Here is a 24,825-nt window from a genome sequence, read left to right as displayed (position 1 = left end):
AAAGATAAAAACACTCATGTTATTTACAATAGTTTGACTTTATTTCGGTTCAAGAAAAAACTGAGTGGAAAAAGTTAGTTAAGTGACAGCCTTCTTGTAAGTTATATTGTAAAAATCAAAACTATAACTGATATCGTTGAAACTTTGTTTTCAGGATTTTGTTTGTATTTAGATAGCATTCCATTGCTGTTATTTTCCTTAAAGGAAGTGTCCTTTGTCAACTGAAAAAATCAGAAAAGAAAAATTCCATAGATTTTAAGAAATATGTTTAAAAATTTTATGTGGAGTAGAATGGGTATAATATTAGGCTCAATGACGTAGGCTGTGGAATTAACATTTTTTTTCTGATGAAAAGTTATTCGCTGACGTAAGTTGTTCATTTTATCGAAAGTTTCATATTCTGAAATTCTTATTTTATGGAGTTACCTATGGTTGCACTAAATCTGGTTGGATGTAAGACACAATCTTTAAAGAATGGTTCAAACTTTCCGCTAGGCATCTGAAAAGATATGCAAGTCAGCTGATCTATGAAACTGTAAAGCAGGCTATCGATAATAAAATTATCATCTGCATACCGCCTAATACGACTCATATCATGCAACCACTAGACAACGCCAGAGCTGACTAAATAAATTGAAAATCAGTCTCATCAAACTCCCATTCCACTAAGCTTATGTTGGAGTACAATATCTACAGGAGATTGAGTGCTAGTTGAATACAGTGTTACGAGATTTAAAAAGTATTTTATTGCTCAAGTTTTAGAACATTTATATATTTGTGCTTAGGTTGTTAAGATTCTTAAGAAGTCTTTGATGGGATATTTTTTCACCTTCCCCAATAATGCGAAAATGGAGATTGAAGAAGAACAAATCATCAATTAATCATCCAATTGATGATCTGTTCTTCTTGTATGTTATTTTATGAACTATTTAATTTTAATTAGGTTTTGCATAACTCTGCGTGGAGATATATCAATTTTTGAAAATATTTATTCTAGTTTGGCAATTCCACGGACAATTCCATTTTCAAAACAAAGCCACACACATTTTGTCACATACATTACATAACAAATCTTTAGAATCATATTTATTAATCTTTTTAAGCTTGACATAGTGGTGCAATTAATACTCAAAATGTGTTTGGTTCATTTTTAAAAAACAGTTTAAAGTGTGGTAATTGACTTACAGTAAAGCACTTTTATGACAGGGAGTTACCACGGTTTTAATAAATATTATAAAATTGAACCGAAAATATTTTGGGAATTTTGTTACGCCATTAAATTTAGCTTAAAAACACCAATAAACTAGAGGATTTATTTTCATTATCTTTTTTTTAATGTATATTTTGCGTGGAGTGCGACAAAATGCTTATCGTTTTTCTTTGTAAATGTCACCCCATGGAAATGCACAGTTAAAATTTGGTGTTATCATTCTTTCTCCTTTTAAAAGTTTCTCCTTTTACGAAGTGTCCCTCAGATTTTTCCTTAGAGCAGGAATTACTAAATGGAAGGAGCTAGTCCAATCATTGGCTAAGCAAAAGCTAGGGCAAAGATCTCAAGTCACGTGACTCAACAACGACGAATGGTTGACACCTTTTACGTGAAACTGACGAGAAAAAAAAAAACCTGATTTCTTCGAATGCTTCTTAAGAATCCATCACGTGTGACTTGGGGTGTTTCCTTCACCAATGAAAGCCTTCACTCATGGGCGCCCATATGCAAAATTGTAAGGGGGGGCGCAGATATTTTAACAATGGTTTAGCGTGATATTTTCCCCATAAAAACCAATTTCAGGACAGATTAGAGTCATTAAAATTGGACATTTTTAATTACTTATTCATTAATGGCTGGAGAAGAAATATTTTTACATTTTTGCGAAGAAAAAAATTACTAAAAACAAAGAAGTTCTCATTTCTAAGGGAGGGCTCGAGCCCCCCCCCCCTTGCCCCCTATATGGGCACCTTTTCCGTCACTCCCTCTATTTTATCTCTTCTCAATGGTTTTTACCCGTCTATTGTCAAAAATTTTTGTTTTCTGAAAAGAATCTCAGAAATACAATGGAAATACATAAGTAACAGCTTAACTTTCCTACAAAAAATATGTTATATGCAAAAAAATCTAAGTCTAAGAAATGTTTTTCCTCGAAGTTTACACGATATTGTCCCAGGCTGTCGATTCGATTTTCGTATTTCCCGGGGATCTGCCCTACTTTCTCTTTTGCCGACGAGGAGGAAGCAGAAGAAAAAAAAAGCAACGCGGACGGAAAATACTACTACTTTGTTGTGTTTCTTCCATTTGAGCTTATTCACGGAAAATGCCAATGGATCAATCGATAAGCGTTTCACTTTTGCTTCTCCGGGCCCCCTGATGTTGCCATCGGCTTCGAAGGAAAAGGGTAAAAATCGCTCCGAACGTCGAACCCGTGCTGCCATCTGGGAATTGGAAATAACGATATCGATGAAGCCAAAATTGTAATCCTATTGTTTCTATTGGTTTCGTCAATATTTGCGAGCTACGCGAGAATTCCAATATTCTTACCTGGTTTCGGAATAAATTTTAAATATGCTCGCGAAACTGGATTTATTTAAGCTCCTTATGGGGATTCGAATAAAGTATTGGTTGGGTTTTTATAATTCAGTTGCTGCTAGACATAATGCAGTCAATCATCTGGAGGGAGGGAGGAGCAGAACTAGTGCCCCTTTTCTAGATTTTCTACAACATATTGAAAAATTACGGAATTTTTAGAAAAGGAGTTGAAAAATATAAAGTAATTTTTTTTTCACTTACCTGTTTATTATTGTTTTATTTACCTGTCTGAAAACCGTAAAAGTGAAATTTTCTCAGTATACATTGTCTTCTTTCAAAAGTCGTGCCCCACTCAAAAAAAAAGGAAAAATGTAGGAACTTTCGAGGAATCTGTGAGATCTTGTGTTGTTTAAAGGAATTACTGGCATTAGAGAAACAAAAAAAAATTTCTGAGAAACTGGAATAAAGCACAGAAAAATCACAAGGATTTCGTAATATTGCAAATGTCAGCATCAAATACTGAGGTCAAACTCTCAGCTTTTATTTTTGTTAGTTCAAATTCTATATGTTCTTTCTCAGACGAGAAAGTCAGTCTTCAGTTGCGAATTCGCAACTCCAAAGCTCGAATACTTTACCCTTGCGGTGATTAGCAGTACTAAAGAAAAAGGTAAAACATTCCATTCCACGTGTTTTCTTTGGGGTAAACTACAGGCTTCAGACAGTTTATAATGTAATGTAATTTCAGAAGAATAGAAAAGAAAACTTCCCACAAAAACGATAAAAAATTACTGTCATTCACTAAGCGTGAAAGCAAGTTATAAGTTGCGGCATTTGTTTGTTTTACCTTTTTCATCCGCCATTAGACAGTGGCTGCTGCGCCCCCTATAGTTTGTTGGAGTTGCGAATTGCGAATAATAAGAATTCGTTTTACAAGTCAAAATGAAATAAATGAAGAGGCACAGCCGATTTTTGCGCTCAAGTAATTAAAAAAAAAAAAAACGATCGTCTGCTTTTCAGAATATTTTATTTCACGGAATAAATTTGGCTATTCGCCATTTGTTTGTCTTTGCATTTCGAATTGCTTAAATATCAAGTAACTGCTAAGCAATTTTGTTATATTTTTTGAAAATATGTACTGAAAACTATGTCTCAATTCATTTAGATGGTGACAAGAACAAAAAAAGTATTTGTTGGTGGGCTTTCTGCTCCGACTACGTTGGACGACGTTAAAAATTACTTTCAACAGTTCGGTAAGGTAAGTACAGAACATGTTATACATTTTACCTTTTACGCTATTCTTGGGCAGAAATGTATGGTAATTTTGTAAGTACAAGTGAACTAGTTAGTAATAAATTAGCACTTTATTTCCTTACGTAGTTGAAGTAAATTATTGTATATTCTTTCTTAGTGGTACTTGTACAGTCAAAATGTATTTTATTTTTATTAAAAAATTTTATTTAAGTGTGGGATAATTTCTGATAGTAAACGATTTTAGATCAAAATACTTAACAATTGCAAATTAAATGCTCATATTTTAGAAATTTTCCCGTGTCTGGGAATTATAAATTAGCTTTAAGAAATTTGATATACTTTAGAACACTCATTAAAATATCTCAATAAAATGTGTATATTTAATTTCTGTTTGATAGATTTATTTTTATATTTATTGACTAATTACTAAGACTAAAAAAGTGAATGTTTCGGGGAATCAAAGCGATTTTCACGTATTTCTTTGAATTATGAAAGTTTGATAAAGAAAGAAAAAAAAATGTGAGTTGACTAACTGCAAATTGAAGGTAGCTAATTTTATGGGTGCAAAGTTTTTCTTTTTTTTTTTTCATAGAAGCATTTTGAGCTAAAGTTGTTTTCATAAATTTTTAAACACTCTATTTTTTTCTAAATGAGTTATTTATCTCATCTTTGTTCTAATATTAAGTCTTGTATTTTTTTCGCCTAAAAATGAAAAAAAAACACATCAATACAAAACATAGCTCTTTTACCAGGAAAACAGTGACTTTTTTAAGTTAAATATTCAATTTCATTCAAATATTTGAGTAAATATTATTTGTGATTTTAACTATAAAACAGCATTTTAATGCAACCATTAGCTCATGCTCTTTTTGTTGTCAATAACGCAAAGCAATTATTTAGAATACATAATTGCCTTAAATTAGTATGCTGACTAGCTGAGTCTCAGTTTCAAAATTATTTTTAAAAATGAAATTTTTATATTGATAAAGATATGTTTATCATAAATAATACCAAAACTTCCAAGCTGCATTTAAATTAAGCATTTTTAAAAAATCTACATTAGTTGATGGCAAGCATTGCTTCATATTTTGGATATAGTATTGCATATATTGTCATTAGTGTATTGCGATATTGCAATTAAACTTATTTTTAGGTACTTCCACTGTATCGTGAAAAATTTATTTAACTAATCAAATTAAACTTGGCAACTGCTAATATGAATGATATTGCCTCCAAGTTTAAGAGAGCACATTTATATTCTCGAACCAAGCCCTCGTTAGTATTAAACTTAAAATCGTGAAATTTTCCTAATCGCTAACATTTCATGATGTGTTTCATATAGCACCAAAACGTAAAAAAAATAGTGGCAGTTAATTTTCACAGAATGCTAAACATTTTTCTGTTTAAAACATTAATTTGTTTTCGTATTTCATACTATATAAGTTTTCTTAGAAATTATTAAATTAAGAAACTTTTTTCCAACTAAAATGTTAGCTTTAAAATGATCTAATTTCCATTAGGTAGTTTTTAAGTTAATTAGGTTATTTAATGATAAAAACAATAATCAACATAATTGACACACAAATCCTTGAAAGCTTTTATTGCTTACAACATGTTGCTTGCTATTCCAATAATGGTTATTGCGTTGCATCAATGAAAGTATTTATCCTTTTAAACCAAGGATAAATTAATTCTTTCAAGGTAAAGTAACCCATGCTATAGCCCTTTCATCATTTTGAGCTTTCTTCCACTCAAAAATGGACTTAACTTTAGCTAAAAAAAATAGCTATTTTCTGAACTATTTCATAATTTGTGCTTAATTCACGTTGATTATTGGTTTTATACATATTTTATCAAAGAACTTTTGATCAGTTTTCATAAAATGCCCTTAACTTTGCATTTTGTTTCCCACATTAAACATTCGCTTGAAAGGTATGATATAATTACAGATTTGCATCTTAATCGCCTTAATGGCGGAATAGTTTTGTTGAAATATTACGCCTAATGATTGGTGTGAAATGTATCACTTCCTTTTAAGGTCCCTTTAGGACCGTTCAAAATATCCCAAAATCCTTTAAATTGATGAAGTATTTCACAAAGCAGCCCATTTTCACCAGCTACTGTATATATTTTGCAGGAAGCTATTAATCTTTCCAAATGAATAAATTTACAAAAATACGTGCTATTTCGCACCACTTCAATACATATTTGTATTAACTTTAACCAACTTCATTGGCAACAAGCCAAGCGGGAAGGAAAATGCTTATTAAGTTAATCCGAGTTACAACAGCAGCCTTAATAATACAAACTTTACCATCATAATATATTTTTTATAATACTTTATTCAAAATGCAGTTAAAATGTTGATATAGAGTTTGGATTTAAAAAAAATACCTTTTAAAATACTCTGTTCTGTTCTTTGATGCATTTTCAGGTTTAAACTAATTTATTATATCCTTCACCTAAATTTTGCTAATGATTAAGCTAAAATATTGTTGCACTTTTTAGTCTTATTATTAGTATAAAATATGTATCACTTACTTAGTTGGAGTACAAAAATATTTTGCAAAACCATTTCGAACTTTTAAGAAACCGTAATACTTACGCTAGATAATTATAGAATACCATCATTATATTAGTTATTATTTTCCATTGAACATCTGTAAAATGAGATAAAATGTTGTTGACTAAGAGAGTCTGCTGTTTTATGAATATTTTGTCACGGCAGATATGCAGTGTTCTGGATTTCCTGACAAGAATCTGAAAAATCCCTCAGTAAGAAATTCAATCAGCAATCAGTAAAATCTAGATTAGATAGTATCTTTCTCTCCACTAGGTAGTTCTCTCTCATAACTAGAGTATTGATGTTTCTGGTAGCTGTGAGAACAGTGAGCTTACGTACTTAAAAAAACAGTCTTGAGGTACAATAATATAGTATATGCATGGAGTCGTAGCTCTTAGTGACAATTTAAGCTTTCTCAACTAAAAGATTCTCCTTTATCCTACCTGTACTGTGAAAGTGGACTTTACTTAGTTACTTATTGTACTAATGCAAGAATTAGTTCGTTTATATTCTCTAGTTTATTGCAACTGAACGACTGAAAAGTTTTTGTAGTTAGGTGTAAGCTCCTGCAAGAGTACAGTGTATTTTCATTTATATAACTTCTTGTTTTCAGTATTTTCTTGTGCAAGGTCTCTGTTTGTTCTGTATGTTGTTTGAATTGAATTGTTTTCACAGGTTTTTATAAAGCTTTTGACTTAATGATTTGTATTTTGTAAATTGAAACTATATGAGGTTCTGAAAAGAAACAAAAAACTAAAGTGTTTAACGCTAACCATGTGGCACATTATCATTAATATACTACTTAATCAAATTAAATATCAAAATAACATGCAATAGGCACACGGTTGATGTCTTTTCATCCAAAAGCTCATTATTTTTTGCATTGAAAAGGGCGTTCCATGTAACGCCGAAACACGTGTCTGCTGTAATTTGCAAATTTGTGCTTCTTCTAACGTTGTTTTTGTCTTACTTTTACGGTTAGCATATTAGAAATAGCGTTATATTCAGATACATTGCTGTTTTTAACAAGGGTCAATGATGGCCTTTTTTTCATTGGCTTTCAAAAACCAACAGCAGTAACTAATATCCAATTATTAGTGGTAAAAAAGACTCTGACAGCTCACTAAATTCATTCCATTTTTCCAGGTGTGGTGTAAAAGCTTATTTTTATCCCGTCAAGTATTTAGTTACATTCCAGAAGAATGTACCCTAAGCACATGATTTTTTTTTAATCAAATGAATACCAATACTTGTGCTGCTGTGCACACAAGTCGTATCGGCGGCTGAGCTCAAAATGAGAAACTGCTGTTTAAAGTTTAACGTATCCATATATTTGAGTCAGATTTCACTTTTTTAAAGTTTTTAAAAATGTTTCCCGTTCACAAATGCTCATAAATCACTGTCTTGGAGAAAAATATGTTCTAAAGAACCAACTTGTGACAATAACTCGATTTTGATAAAAATTGCAAATACGACTTTTGTGCTTAGCACAGCAGTGTGAGGGAGTGAAGGGCGAAATTTCTAAAATGAGCAGGCGACAATTAATTATCTATTAGCACATTGAAATGAATAATTTGCATATTATTCTGGGCCCTAACCAGAGCTCGCGGTATCCCGTAGCACCATTTTTGAATGAAACTATTTCAATAAATTAGTGTGCACTGCTCACTATCTACCTCATTGATTGCGAATCCCAAGCTAAGGTTACCCTCTCCTTTATTATTTTTATTGATCCCTAAGTATACAGAGGAAACTTAAAAAGAACTAATTTACGCATACAATACATATTTTATAAAATTTTAATCTGAAGCAAATATTTTTACTCACACTGGATATTGAAGAAAACTAACGAGCTATGCATTATATAAATTTATTATTACTGAATTCCTAAACTGCCACTGACTACGTAAGATTAATTTTAGACGCTAAAAAATGTTCCTCCAGTCGTAGCGAGATTAAACTTGATACGGAGGATTGGTCAGCTTTATTGAATATTTTTGAGTTAGTAATATGATTACTAGGTGAAATTTATCTACTCATATTTGTCAGCAAATTAACGATGAAATCACTGCACCAGCCAATTACTAATGTATATAGTTTGGTTTTTATACGTATTGTAGTGTATGTACACAAAACTCATTTCAAGATAATTTTATTTTTTTGATTATGACTGCAGCTGTGATTAAAAATCAATTTAAATGTCATTTTTCAAATATTGATCGATACTTTGAATCATCTTTTTATTTTATGTTGTGACAGCTAATGCAAATTCTTCATAAACGCGATTCCAGCTGTCGTAAATCCTTTTATACAAGATATTGTTGATTATTATGTGATACATTTTGAAGTTTAGAATCCATGTTTGTAAGTTGATGGCATGCGTAAAAAGGATATTTTCAACTTACATAAATATGTACCAATTGTACACATAATAAATAATCAGTATTTTTGTTCTTTACTGTGTTAAAAATCCCCCCGCCTTTATTATTAATTTCTCCTAAGAAAAATGAAATTTTAGCGTAATGAACTAAAACTAAAAAGTGTTATAGTATGCTCCAACTATGAGTCGTAACTCAAAAAAAAAATAATTAATGTCTTATTGTTTCCTAGACAATAACTGTGCATGTTGTTTAAAAATGTCTTAATTGCTTCTTTTTCTCCCAAAAAGTTTACTTCAAGTGTGCAAAAGTGTTAAATAGTAATTTCTGTGAGCAAAGTGTTACCTACGTATAAATTACATATCTATAAGTATATTTATATAAATTTTGATTGCTTATTTATAATCCAGTTACTAACTTTTATTATTAAATGAAATGAAAGTGACTTCTCATCGAGCTGTTAAAAAACTCAATGCACCTTGATCGAAATCAATCACATAAATGAAATCAAAACAATGTGAATAACAAAAAAATGGCAACTGTTTTTCAAATGACAGGCAATTCCTTTGAAGCAAATTCCTACCTCCTTTCCATTGAAAAATCCTTCCAGAAGATCTCCATCTTTAAATAGTCCTCCTGAAATTCCATTCATTAGAAGGATTTAAATGTCCATTGCTGATGACGCTGTATCTATATCTTTTCTTTCTCTTTTTTATTGCGGAAAATGTTGATATTAAATAATCGCAACAATCATTTCACATTCCGTTGATAAATTGATCTTTATTTTCTATGCGATAATCTTAATAATTGCGAACCCCGAATTTCAGAAACAGGCTTTAAAATTTATTTCTCACATGCTTTTCTGACAAGATTCAATTTGTTTCTGAATATTGTTTTTCTCGAAGATTATTTAAGTATCGATTAGGGGTTAGAAAAAATGTAGTTTTTCGTCTTTATTAATGAGGATACTTTGCTTTATTCCCTGCGATGACAGAAGATATGCTTTTTCACTTTTGTCTAAATCTCCTATCTATTACAATTATGTTATTCTATACTAAATGAAATGTTGGAATCTTAAATAATCGATGATTCATTTCGAGAAATAAAATGTCACAATCAGCAAAAGTAAAAAATCGTAAGGAATTGGAACTTATGAAAGTGCCTTTACGTTTATCTGATTTATTTGAAATATATATTTGCTTCAAAAATATTCATGTAGATATATTTTTATTTGACATAACTCTTAATACGTCAAATCATATCACACAATAGATGTATGGAAATAAGTGACAATTTAAAAATGTACCTTGTTTCAATTCTATTTTTTTTTCATGCTGGTAAAAAATCTTACATGTTACATAACAATAGTAAAACTATGAGTAGTTAATATATTAAAGTTAGATGGCAGCAGTTCGATGGTTTTAGTGGCATTAGTTACGAAACCTTCATCAAAAACAGTGTTACGTTGTCTGATCCTCATTAGGTTGCTTGATGAGCATTTTACTAACTTTATCTTAGTCGATACATAAATGTGGAAAAAAAATCTTAGAATTATTAATTCTAGAAGACAGCTATAAGTGTCAACAAAAACATTACCATACAAAATATGTAGATGAGAAAGATATAAAATCCAAAATATTTATCAATCCCATAGTGTTAAATGTTAAGAAGACTTCTGTACAGTTCAATGTTTTTGAAATCACAATTTTTGGTAGACACCAGTGAATAAACACCCTAGTGAATGAACAGTTCGCAATTAGGTTCAAATATAAGATTTCAAATATTTTTTCTAACTTAATTGACATCAGCATCTTTCGTTTATAATTCCAAAAATTAAGTGTTTAAAAACACTTTTGTCAAATCCCTGGTTACAGGAGTTCATTTACTGTGTTGTGCTGACAGAGTGGTGTAGTGGTTATACGCTGGTCTCTTACGCTCAAAGACGCAGGTTCGAGCTTGATCCCAGTCGATGTGTTTTCAAGATGAAGAAAATGTACACCGTCCATGTCGCATGCTTATGCATCACGTAAAAGATCAATCGATTTCTCCTATGACTTGGAGTGCTCTTGGTAAAATGGAATTTCTAGTGCAGTTTCTCATGGAGTAGAGTCCAGGTGTCTCCATCTGGCTGGAAAACTGGGTGTCAAAATTATCATGGCAATGGCAATAGTGGAGCTATACAAAGGAATGGATGTCGAAGAATCGCACTATTTCTGCAAAAGGTTCATTAGAAAGAAGAAAAAACTACTCCGCTGTGGCGATTGAAAATGATTAAAAATAGAATGGGTGAAGTTTTCAATTATATTGAAGCAAGGATCCCAAGACACGAGATATATTTCAAAGTAAAATATCGGAAGAAATCAGTTTCCTTTCCCTAGTTTTACGTAAATCGTGTCTCCCAATCGTCGTAGTTGAACTATGTGACTTAGGAGCTTTGTTTTAGCTTTTCTTCAGCTAATAATTGGACTAGCTCCCGCCAGTTGCTACTTCCTGCTTTAAGGATGTGGCCTTTAAACTTTCCAAACAGCCTGAAGTAGTATCATAAAAGTCTTTCCAGGTTTTTTGTCTTAATAATCTCATATCAATAAAAAATGCTTTCGATGTTGTGTACCAAATGCTAGTTTTTAACGAAGGAACGAATTTTTCAAAATAAAATTATGCTTAACTTGTCAGACATTTAACAATCAGGAATTGGTCAGAAATGTTTACTCAACATTCGTTTTGCAACTTAGACTTTTCCCTTTCTTACCTCATTTTTTGAAAAGATAGCTCTAGTTGCTTACTTAGTTTAAAGTACTTTCAAAATCATCAGTTTTCATTGATAAATATATCGCACGACCAACAACCTATAATTTCCGAATGTAGCCTGCTTGCCCTTGCCTATTCCTTAAAAACAGCCGTGGTCCGGGCAGTTAAAACGACACTTCATTTTCAAACTTCAGAACCACTTGCATTCCGCTCACAAGAAAGACATATTTTTCAGCTGCTTCCTCCAATGTCTGAAATTTATTCCTTGGCTGCGAGCATTCTTATGTGTTCCTTAGATACTTGCGTCAAATGTATCGCTCTCTAGACAATCGAAGATTTAGTGCGCGCACACATATGCACCGGAAGCGCAACTTCTTGACTTATGTCCCTTGCATAGGTTGGACGTTGTAAACGAATATAAATGCGAGACAGTGATCGAATGGATCCCATTTGGCCCATTTATCCTCAAAGAAGATGTGTACTTACTTTCCGAACGGGTGTCTTAGCAAGCACTAGTCGTACTGATCTGATTTGATTCTGTGCAGTTTAAAATGTAAATGGTTTTTTATTATTAAATCGTGCAATCAAGCGCCTTGATTGCCAGCAATTGACAGCCTTTTAAGAAAAAAGTTTTTAACTAATTTTATTTGAATGATTTAATTTAATTATTTCACTTATTATACTTCATTCAATAACTTAATGTGAACCAAGTGTACTAATTGTTTATTTCATTTTAAATATGGTCACTTTCCTAGCAATGAATAAACTTCAAAAATTCTCGTCCTTCCGTCACTAACTTTAACTATTTCTATCCAATGCTTAAAAAAGTATTAAAGTTAACAATTTCTTATTTGTATTTATGTATATTAAAAGAGCTCATGTATTTAAAAAATTGAACTATACGAATGTGGATTAATAGCCTAAAACTTACATGGTTGAAAAAGAATACGTAAACATTGATTTTTGAAAATGAGCTAGTCGTGCTGGTAGAACATTTAGAGCAGGTTTTTCTATGATGACAATTTGGTGGTAAATTGTGCATGAGTAAGAAGTCTATTTTACAGTACACACAAAAAACACTCAAATATCAAAAAAAAAAACAACTCCTGAATTTCACCAACAATGACGAAGTAAAACAAAAAAAGCAGTGAATCGCTCTTTCAATTTTTGGTAGAAGTAGATGACGAATTTTGTACACAGAAAAAATTATTTTATTTTTCACTCCATGCCTTTTTTTTTTTTCACTTCAGAAAAATAATCAATTTCTCTCTATTTTTGATACATAAGCTCTCCAATCTATTGAACTTTATCCTAAACCCTAGGGTGAGAATTACTGGCTCACTCTGTGAGATACAGCAAAACATAATAATTGCCATAAAATTGATAAACTCAATGTTTCCCTCTTTGGCTTTGACGCCAGTTTCATTCTTAGATATATGATAGCTAAAAAGGATGCCGGTTTTATACTGTTTAAGGCTTTCACGGCCGGCGTCAATATGGAGAAATAACATTTCCGGGCTTATTGGCCGTGGTCTAATTGGAGTAGAAAATTCCAGACGTTTCGGCTTGCTTAGCTGCAGGCATCATCAGTGCACTGTAAAAAAAATTCGGAAACGTTTCTGAGTATATCGTGCAGCTGCGGTTCATGAAATTTTCAAAAACGTTTCTGAGTATTTCGGAATTCTCTTTCTGTAATGTCCGGAAACGTGTCTGAGTATTTCGGAATCCTCTTTCTGTAATGTCCAGAAACGTGTCTGAGTATTTCGGAATCCTCTTTCTATAATTTCCAGAAATGTTTCTGAGTATTTTGGAATCCTCTTTCTGTAATTTTCAGAAACGTTTCTGAGTATTTCGGAATCCGCTTTCCGTAATTACCAGAAATGTTTCTGAGTATTCTGTGCAGCTGTGGTTCATGAAAGTTTCGAAAACGTTTCCGAGTATTTCGGAATTCTCCAAACAATTTTCAAAAACGTTTCTGAGAATTTCGGAATCTTTTTTCAGTGATTTTTTCTAAAAAATAATTCTTTTTTAATAGTATTGCATGCCATATCAGTTTCAATTCTTTCATATCTAAGAGCAATGAAACAAGCAATTTTAGAATCATTCGTGGATTTTTTTTTCTGAATTTCTAATGACAAATAGCATGGTTAACAGCATAACATATGCACAGTTATAAATTCTTGAAAATTTATGAAATAATATAGTAGTTTCATTCATAATCACAAAATCGTCAGGGGAGGGAAGGGGAGTACTTTCTCAGAAGTGGGATTGTTTGTTAAACAATATTAAACTTCAGTTTTTCTCTCGATATTTTCAAGACAAAATTATCAACATATTGTATTTTTAATGCAGAACTTAAAAACATATCTTGTATCAAACTTGATAGCTTTTATTTTCGGATAAAATTTGACAGAACTTACCTACACTTTGCGTTCCGAAATTCGTTCACGTCAAGTCAATTTCTTTGACGAACAAAGTGTACCGAAAAGTACCAATAGAGAAATTGATGAATTTAAATATGACACCGAAGTCCCCCTGCTGGAACCATTCGGGTTTATTCCTCTGTTCTTGCCCTTTTCCAGTTTATCACAAATATAGATACTTAATCAAAATAGGTTACTGATTTAGAGTGTGCGCAAAATGCATTATATATTTTATTTATTAAAACATTGAACTCTATTACATGATTATTCCATTTCATATATACGAGAGTTCCCCCCCCCCCCCACACCATAAGAGTGATGGTGCACCCATAAAATGATATAAAGCGCCCCCACCTTAAAAAAAGCAACCTCTTGAAAATGTCAATGGCACAGTCTGCGTAGTGAACGCCCCTCGTCTTCTCACCATATGTGCATTGCATATTAATAACATAGTATTTAAAAACTGATCACTTTTAAAACGATGACATGAAATAATATTACTTTTTATTTCAGCATGTAAATGCAGCTGTTCCATTTTTGCCACTGACTCATTCCTCCTGACTGTCCTACATTAAACTAGTATATCCACGAAGGAAATGGCATTTTCGGAACTAATGTCAAGGAATTTTTTAATTGTTAACACATTTAACAAAATGAATAAGCAGATGAATTAATTTCATAACTATGTTCTTACTAATAAATAACATGGTCATTTTCTAATGGTATAAATATTTTTAAATGAATGAATAAATTATAATAAAAAAAGATAAATTATACCGGCACATTTTTTGTGAAGCATATTATTACAATACTAGAAAATATTTGCATTACCATATTTCTAATGAATTAAACAATTGATTTTTTTTTTCTTTTTGAACCAAAATGTATGTACATCCAAGTATTTCGAAATAACTTTTCTGTGATTGCTTCTCAAATATAAATCTTACTTCTTTTGCGTAATTAATCAGTTTCAGTTGGTTACAACAAATAGTACACCGCGCACATAGGTATGTAGGATAACTTTAAATTAATTCGATAAACCCAAAAACAGTTACAATTGGAGCCTCATCAAATGCAAATCAACAAAAATATAAATGTATATAACAACATGTTTTAAAATATTCATTAATACTTACAAGTGAACATGAGCGGAAGAAAATCTAAATACCTCCATTACAACTGAATAAGTAATCCAAAGGGTTTCGTTTCATTAAGTATAAACACGGGTGTTAAAACTATTCACGCTTGAACACACAATATATATCTAATTATGGTCGCATTGGAAATTGTAAAGAAGCAAATGGTTATTAACTAACTTAATAGCTGCGTACATCGTCTAAAAAATCAAGGGCAGTCCAAAATGCAAGGCGTAAAATTAGTTTCGACACATTTTACTTCTCTCTAGACATGAAATAACAAGTATTCCAATGCTACACAGTTGCTGACTGCAGCAACCATAGATAAGAAAAAAAGAAGTTCTCGTTATTTCCGACGCATTGGCGCCTGTGTTGGAAGGATGAAATAGGTTTCGAAGCGTTGCGTCATCACTTCCGCTTCTAGATATTTTGAAATAACAAAAAGCTTTCTGAATATTGAGGAGTTCGCTATTGGATGAAGGATTCCTACTATTTCGGAAACGTTTCCGATATACCCAGAAACGTTTCCGAAATGTGTTACAGTGTGGTTTGAGTTTGGTGAGACTGATTCCTGGCTTTCGTGGCTCCGGTATTTAAGCAAACTGCTGCTGGGCTGCTGGTCCTGATTGGGAGGCGTTCTCAAGCCGCTGGTGGAATAAAGTTCCTGATTGGATGAGATTCAAGGCGCTGGGTGACCCTGGTACCTGATTGGATGGGATTCACAAGCCGTGGTGGCTACCGGTTTCTGTCCATGATGCCGGTTTTAATTTATGTTTTTAATTAATGATAATAATATTAATGTTATATGAAAACTACCGATCATCCGCTATGAGATTGCCCATGAGAGTGTTGTGAAGGTTTATAACAACACCCTAATTTTGTATAAGAATTTGACTCCATTATTTTATAAAAATCGACAAAACTTTATTTACATCACATATACTTCAAGAAGTCGTCATTTTTTATTTTCTCAAGACCAAAATTCGTGGAACACGATCTCGTGCGTCTCTTTCACTTTTTTTAATTACGTGTTGCCATTCGGCAGTTTGTGTTAAATAGAAATGAAATAATTAAATTTAAGAATTAAAAGACATTAAAAATATGAATGAAAATATAATACTAGAGAATTATCATTACGCGGTAATAATTTTGACTGAGAAGGGCACTTCAGTACCCCCTTCCCAGTAGTGTTGATAATAAATGCGTTGCCGAAAGTCACGCATTAACCACGAATGACATGTCCATAATTCTTTGGGAAGTGAACTGTTCGTCCATATTTTGTCCTATATGAAGTTTCTTCATCTTTTTTACGCATTTCTTCTTCTGGTTGGTTAACATTGTCCTTGTCAGCAGACAGAAATGCTGGTTTTAGCCTGTCTACAGACACAGTGACATTTTTGCCTTTTATCATTACTTTGAACACTTTCGCGCCGCGCTTGATGACTGCATAAGGTCCGTTGTATGGCGGCTGAAGACTTTTCCGCACCCCATCATTTCTGATAAAAACATGGGTGCAAGTTTTTAAGTCTTGTGATACGAAAGGCTTAATATTAGAATGTGATTTTGTCGGTAAAGGAGCAAAATCGTGAAATATATCTCTTAGCTTCTGTATCATAGTTTCAGGGCTTTTTATAACCGAATGTTCATCGAAAAAATCTCCTGGAAGTCGAAGTGAAGTTCCATAAACAAGTTCGGCTGCTGAAACATTCAGATCCGTTTTAATTGCTGCACGGAATCCTAGGAGTATGGTGGGAAGAACTTCGGTCCATTTTTCATTTCGTCGAGCTTTTAAAGCACATTTTAATGGTCGATGCCAGTTCTCAATAAGACCATTTGATTGAGGATGGTATGGTGAAGTTCTTATCTTTTCGGCACCAATGAATCGAGTTAATTGTCGAAATAGCTCAGACTCAAATTGACGACCTTGATCTGATGTAATTTTTTCTGGACAACCAAATCTTGAAATCCATTCAGACATCAACGTCTTAGCGACAGTTGGTGCTGTCATATCACAAATAGGATATGCTTCTGGCCATCGCGTTGCCCTATCAATTACCGTTAAGCAGTAATTCTTTCCTTCAGATTCTGGTAGCGGTCCTATTAGATCAATGTGTATATGGGCAAACCTAGATGTGTTAATATCAAATTTTCCTTCTTCAGTTTTAGTGTGCCTGAAAACCTTTGATCTTTGGCAGTTTAAACACTCTTTAACCCATACTTTGATATCCGTAGCCATTGAAGGCCAAACAAATCTCTGCTTAATAAGCTTAGTCGAACCTTTTATACCTGGGTGTGTTAAATTATGTAGGTTTAAAAAAACTTGTTTACGAAAACTTTTTATTAGAAAAGGTCGTGCTTTTCCTGTAGAAATATCACAAAATATTTCAGTTTTTGAATCAGGCATAGTAAGTAATTTTAATACTAAATTAGATTCCTTATTTTCTAAAGCAGATTTAAGTTCTAAGTCAGATTTTTGTTCAACACCTAACTTAGCGTAATCTAGCGAAGTAGGAAATTTAATTGTACTTATTCGAGAAAGGGCAACGGCTGCTTCATTTGAGCTACCTTGCAAATATTCAATGTCAGTTGTAAACTCAGAGATAAAGGATAACCATCTACTTTGCCTATTTGTGTAGGTATCTCGTTTCTTTTGAAAAGCAAATTTTATTGGTTTGTGATCAGTGTATATTATACATTCTTTCGCCTCGATGAAATGTCGAAAATATTTTACTGATTCATAAATGGCTAATAATTCCCTATCAAAAACCGAGTATTTTAACTGAGCAGTATTCAGTTTTTTTGAAAAAAATGCTATTGGTTTCAACCCTTCTTCAGTCTGCAGACTTAAGGTTGAACCAATGGAGAAATCACTAGCATCAGTGTGTAATGCTAACTGCCCATCCTGCGAGGGAAAGACCAATGCAGCGCCAATCAAACTTTGTTTAGCTTTCTCAAATGCGTCATTCAAAATTGGAGACCATTCAATAGGAGTGCTATCATTCTTTTTACATCCTCTTATTTGATCTGTTAAAGGGGTAAGCAGTCTTGCTGCATGTTTAACAAATCTTCTAAAATAATTTATTAATCCAATGAATCGTCGAAGCTCTGATATTGTTTTTGGCTTAGGATAATTTTGAATGGTTTCAACTTTTGATTTTAAAGGTTTAATTCCTTCAAAAGAAATATCATGTCCTAAAAATGATACTTCAGTTTGAGCAAAAACACTTTTGGAAATATTCACATTTAAACCATATTTGACAAGCCTACCTAATACAATTTTGATGTGCTCTAAGTGTTCCGTTTCATTTTCGGAAAAAATTAGTATGTCGTCTAAATAAGCAACAGCGAAGTCTACATTTGAAAGTGCCTCGTTAATAAATCTTTGGAACGTATTTGCTGCACATTTTAAACCGAAATTTAAATATAAGAACTCAAAACTACCAAACGGTGTGGTAACTGCAGTTTTTTGAATATCATCTTTGAAAACTGGAATGTGAAAATATGCCCTAACAATATCGAGTTTAGAGAAAATTTTCTTGCCGTGTAAAATGTTCGTTACATCGTGTATGTGTGGCACAGGGTAACGGTCAGGCACAGTGACCGAATTTAACCTTCGATAATCACCACAAATACGGTAAGATCCATCCGCTTTTGGTACCACGTGAATAGGAGAAGCCCAAGGAGATTTTGAAGGACGGCATATTCCTTGATCCATAAGGTATTGAAATTCTTTTTTAACTTCGATTAATACCCTTGGATGTAAACGTCAGGGCTTAGAAAATAAAGGCGGTCCTTTTGTTTCTATATAATGGACAGTATCGTGACTGACTGGTTTTTTGAAATTTGGGATAGGATTCAATAACTCGGGAAAATCTTTAAATAATTCTTTGTACACCATATTATCCGAGACTAATTTAATTCCACTATATTGAGTTTTAGTTAACTCTCCCTTCGTTGTCAAACCAGTGACTGAATCAATTAATCTCGACTTCTTTAAATCTACTAGTAGTGAAAAATTTTGTAAAAAATCTGCTCCTAGAATTGGGCAAGAAACATTTGCTACAACAAATGGCTACTGATATATTCTACGCAATCCCATGTTGATATTTAACACCTTGTGGTCGTACACAGCTATTTTTGAATCGTTCGCAGCATACACGTAAGTGATGGGAGTTTTTGCTTTGAATGAAAAATGGGCAGGAATGCAAGAAATATCACTGCCACTATCAACCAAAAAATTTAATCCCGTACTTTTATCCATTATGTGTAATCTACACTGTTTATGTGCTGCTATGTCAGGGTAAATATCGTTATTAGACATAGCAGCTATGGCAAGTTTTTTTGAACTGCATCATAACTGCATGGTTGGCGACATTTAAATGCTTTATCGCCGAATTTTTCATGATAAAAACAAAACTCAGATGTATTTTGATTATCTGAGGGTGTTGGAACTCGTCTACTCCTAGATTGGGACCTATATCTATGATTACTACGACCTCTTGAAAATGAACGTTTTGATACCATTTTAGTTAATTCAGAAACTCGCATGGTTAAATGCTCAATTTGATTTTGCAAATTTGATATTTGCGTCGTTTGTTCACTATGTTTTAGTGTTTCTGAAATTTTGCAAACTGATGGCTCCATTTTTATTTCATGAATTTTATCAGCTAAAATGGACAGTTCAGTCAACTCTGAAGTTGATGCTGATAAAATGGCTTGAATATGTGTTGGCAAACGCTCTAACCAAATGGTTTTTAAAAATTCGTCAGTAATTGAATTTCGTGAAAGTTCTTTTATTTGCCGAAGTAAAACAGATGGTTTTTTATCACCTAATGTAAGTTCACACAAAAGTTTCCGTATTTGGCTTGATTGCGAATCGGAAAACTCTTTAACTAATCTATCTTTTAAAGCTTGATATTTATTTCCCTCTGGAGGAGCTATAATTAAATCCGAAACAGCGCTAAGTGTATCTGCGTCGATTGCGGATAACAAGTAGTTATACTTCGTCTCATCATTTGTTATACGTGAAACATTGAAACTAGCCTCCACTTGAATAAACCAAACTGTTATATTACTTTTCCATAGTGGAGGTAATCTGGTTGCAACTCTCAAAACTGAGTCACTTTGTACAGTATTATTGGTAAATTCAACATTATCTAAACTTTCTACCGACATTTTAAAATTTAACTGAGAATTTACAAGTAAAATAAACAAATGCAATTAAATTAAAACAAAGAAAAATTAGTCAAAGATAAAATTTATCTTTACACGAAAATAAAATTTAGGCCAGAGCATTTCCCTTCAAGTGAATGACTTTAAGTGAAGAGCATACCATAGAATAAAGCATTGTCCGTCTTCTTTTCTTTTCCTTTTTTTCTTGTCCAAAACGTGGGTCACCACTGAGAGTGTTGTGAAGGTTTATAACAACACCCTAATTTTGTATAAGAATTTGACTCCATTATTTTATAAAAATTGACAAAACTTTATTTACATCACATATACTTCAAGAAGTCGTCATTTTTTATTTTCTCAAGACCAAAATTCGTGGAACACGATCTCGTGCGTCTTTTTCACTTTTTTTAATTACGTGTTGCCATTCGGCAGTTTGTGTTAAATAGAAATAAAATAATTAAATTTAAGAATTAAAAGACATTAAAAATATGAATGAAAATATAATACTAGAGAATTATCATTACGCGGTAATATTTTTGACTGAGAAGGGCACTTCACCCACATTTGCTGATTATCGGTGAGCGTCCCGGGAAAAGTGTACTTCTCTAAATTAGGCAAAAACAATTGAGCACTACTTTTTAGTTTATTGCGGAATTTTTAAGCTTGTTCTGTTTTCTCATCAAAAAAGAAAAAAAACAAAAAAACAAAAAAAAAACAGCAAATGGTCGATCTTTAAAGAAGATTGTAAATCCAAATTTTAGATTTTGTTCTTTTTTTTACAGTATGATCTCTCATCTTTATTGTTATACTAGTGGTACCCGCACGGCTTTGCCTGTAATAGAAAATTAGAAGGTCTTTTGGTTCGCCTGTATATTTACAAATAATGAATGGTGAATTTTCCCGCATTTCGCAGGTACCCATGTTGCGGTTCCACGTTATGATAATTTCGTATCTCGCTAATTGGCTTGTGCCCGTGTTACGGTTCCACGTTATGATAATTTCGTAATTTACTCGTCCATCTTATGATATTTTTGTTCTTAAAATTGAAATAGAAAAAAAACCAAATCAAATTTTCGAAAAAAACGCTTCGAGGTGCACACCGCTATGGTACAAACTAATTCCGTGCCAAATTTCATGAAACTCGGCCGAACGATCTAGGCGCTATGCGCGTCACTGACATCCTGACAGACAGACAGAGATCCGGACAGAGAGAGATCCCGACGGACAGAGAGACTTCAACTTTATTATTAACTAGTGGCACCCGCACGGCTTCGCCCGTAATAGAAAAATGAAAGGTCTTTTGGTTCGCTTGTGTATTTACAAATAATATATGGTGAATTTTCTCGCCAATTGGCTTGTACCGACGTTACAGTTCCACGTTATGATAATTTCGTATCTCGCCAATTGGCTTGTGCCCAAGTTACGGTTCCACGTTATGATGATTTCGTAATTTATGATAGTTTTTTTTTCTTAAAATTGGAATAAAAAAAGAACCACATCGAATTTTCGAAAAATCGCTTCGAGGTGCACACCCCCATGCTACATACTAACTTTGTGACAAATTTCATGAAAATCGGCCGAACGGTTTAGGCGCTATGCGCGTCACAGACATCCTACAGATATCCTACAGACATCCTACAGACATCCTCCGGACAGAGAGACTTTCTGTTTTATTATTAGTAAGGATAAAGATAAGAGACCTAATATAACTGTTAATTTATATTATTGTTGCATCTCAACACAATCTTAAATTCCATTTTACTCCCAATGATTTGAAGTTGAGACACCACTTCTTGCTCGAAAGCAAAATATTTTTGGACCCTATATAAATTACTTATGCACAAACAATTGATGCTTGATTGCACATAAGTTGATGGGGAATCAATAAAAAATAGGATTAAGGAGTTTAAATTATTAAAATTAGTTAAAAAATTCCAAAGTCTAAGACATGATCTGTACCATTTAGCTAAAAGAACCCATACTATTATTTTAAAAAGACGAGGAAAATAATGAAACTTTTTCAATATTGTTGCTCATTAGTTGCACATTTTTGTGCAGCATTATCGACTCTGAGGGGTTTTAATTTTTAAAACATTTAAGATAATTGTTTCAGCTTCCATTTACCAAATGATACATGTGGAGTAAGATATGCATCAGTGAATGCATACCTGAATTTTCCCTTCCGAAACTACCACATTAAAAGAAAACGATCGAGGCAGACAAAAACAAGGCATTCATTTATTCATTCTGTTTCATTCTGCAATATTGAAATATTTTGGAGCCGAATTAAAACGGGCGAAGTAAAGTCATTACTTTTTCCTTTGTTCGTAGTGGCCATTAAATTATGCTGGAAACAAGGAGGGAAAAAAGGTAACACTTGAGTTGAGAAAAATAATTAAAAAGCAAAGAATTCCGTCTAGGAGATTTTAGAGCTCCATCTGGTGCAGAAGTTATTGCACTCGAATCTAATCTTCTGGATCGTCGTAAAAAGTTCTTTCTGCAAGCTGAGTTCTTTTTCATGTCTTTGTGGCTAGAGGAAAATTAAAGTTGCTTCTCTCCCCAGATGGCGGGAGTTCAATGAAGTGAAGTTTTTGGTTTATTTCGGCGCCATTCCATCGACCTGCCGCATCTGAATGTTTGAGCCTTTCAATGTATTTCGGATAACGATTTCATTGAAGCCTGCTCTGAGAAGATTCCATTCAACATCTTTGTGACCCTTTTTATTTGCCGACTAGGAAGAAAGCTATCAGCGATCACCATAAAATAGTACCAGCTACAGAACTAACTGAGAATGCGTCAGAACGGAAATTTCAGTAGTGTAGAATGAACAGAAAAATTTCAATGGTACTTCGATTTGTTCTATTCAAGTTAACACAGAACACAGACCTGTTATTTAACTTTTTATTATTCAAGATTTTTCAGTTTTCCATCTTTCTTTTTTTTTTCTCCTCCCCTCCCCCTCCCTTTATATATTTTTGTGCAGGCATATACGTATGTGTGAGTGTATATATTTGTATGTATGTATGTGTGTGTGTGTTTGTTCATTTAAAAATATCTTTGTAATTTTTTTCTATTTCTGTAACAGCCATAAAATTGAACATTTTTTTCTATGGTGATTTAGTTTTTTTCGAGAATTCTCATAAAAGTATTCAGCAGCGTCAAAAAGCGGGATATTTTCTTGATTCTGTCTGAAAAGCTCGCAAGATAAGGATTTTAAGTTTCCCATCAAATTATTGATAAAAGTCCTTTTGTTGACTGACGTGTGACGCTTATCTTAACAAAGTGGTAACCCAAATATAGACGGAATCTAAAAGATTATAACAGTTATAAAATTAGTTGGCTTTAAACATATTCATTGTTTTACGCCATTAAGTGTTTCGAATGCTATGAATAGACGAATTTCTTAAACTAGGCATGAAACTTTTTTTTATTCTTTACTGCTAACTACTTTCCAATTGAGTCATACAGTACTGGGACCAAAAGCAGTCCGGTTAAACGAAAATCCGGGTAATATGGGTAATAAGTAAAACACATTCATAAATTAGAAAACTTATCTTTTATTACAATGCTTCGTTACTATATGGGACTGTTCGGCGCATATACTTTATCATTTATAGTTTAACTGCAGTGTTGGACAGATGCTTTAAGTAAACCATGATTTTTGTTAGATTACTATAATTTATTGCACAATCTGTGCTGAAGTTGCATATTTAACCAAAATAAAAAGTGAATGTTTGGTGTACTTATAGTTCTGCTCTTGTTATAATAATTTGAAGTTATTATATATGTGAATATATTTCATTTTAACTCTGCAAATTTGATCCGGATTAACTGGTGATCTGGATTAACGAAGGCCGGATAAACGAGGTTCTACTGTATTTTTCCTTCTTCAGTTGGAAGTAGGATTTTTTTTTACATGCTATGCAAAAAAAATTTTCAAGTGCAGTTTAATAAAAATTCATTTTGAAAGAGTTCATGTTAATTGATTTACTTGTAACAAAATTGGTGAATGACATAAAGTTAATACCAATAACTTTAAAACAATTTTTTTTACATCACCTGAGAACAAATAACGAACATTGCTCGGGAATTCGTCACATCAACACTTATACCATTTGTTTCGACTCAAAACCAACCAATGCATAATATTCCAAATATTTTGGGAGTGTTGTAGTGTCTGAAAGTGTACCAGTTAAAAACAATATTGCGTGAAACCTTAATTTTCTTCTAGATGCACCACTATTGTCACTAGTGAGCGATTTCTTCTTTCATCAATCATACTCATGTATATAAATTTATAATAACAACCCTTTCATTCAACCCAGTTTAAGTTGGAGAGCATCACGACGTATAACCTGATCCTTATCTAGAGTCCTAAATTCACAACTGCTCCCAAGGATATATTGCAGATCCAGCCAAAAATGCAAGCTAGAGTAAAGGATTAACCTCAAAAATGGCACGGCTAGCTTTCTGTTTCAAGCATGGTGATGGATGGAGTCAGTTTGGAAACCAATCAGCTGAAATTCCAAAATAGTTGAGTAAACTCCATGTGTCACCGCGGGTTGGAGCATCTCAGTACCTATATATCCCAGGATGCAATGAGTCAACTGAACTGGTTTGAAATTTCAAA

The 24,825-nt window shown here is 32.8% G+C and overlaps 1 protein-coding gene across 1 annotated transcript in view; it reads left to right on the top strand.

Annotated features, from left to right (window-relative positions):
- The window catches only part of LOC129221961 (RNA-binding protein Musashi homolog Rbp6-like), a 369,344-nt gene that overhangs the window by 284,624 nt on the left and 59,895 nt on the right, over nucleotides 1-24,825 (top strand). Inside the window, exon 6 of the mRNA XM_054856358.1 lies at nucleotides 3,687-3,779. Within this exon, the coding sequence (XP_054712333.1) occupies nucleotides 3,687-3,779 (93 nt within the window). The remainder of the gene's footprint in view (nucleotides 1-3,686; nucleotides 3,780-24,825) is intronic.

The sequence above is a fragment of the Uloborus diversus genome, chromosome 5 (genome assembly GCF_026930045.1).
Source record: "Uloborus diversus isolate 005 chromosome 5, Udiv.v.3.1, whole genome shotgun sequence".
Classification (NCBI taxonomy): domain Eukaryota; kingdom Metazoa; phylum Arthropoda; class Arachnida; order Araneae; family Uloboridae; genus Uloborus; species Uloborus diversus.
Note: the sequence above shows the minus strand (reverse complement) of the source record. Positions and strands in the feature narration are given on the sequence as shown.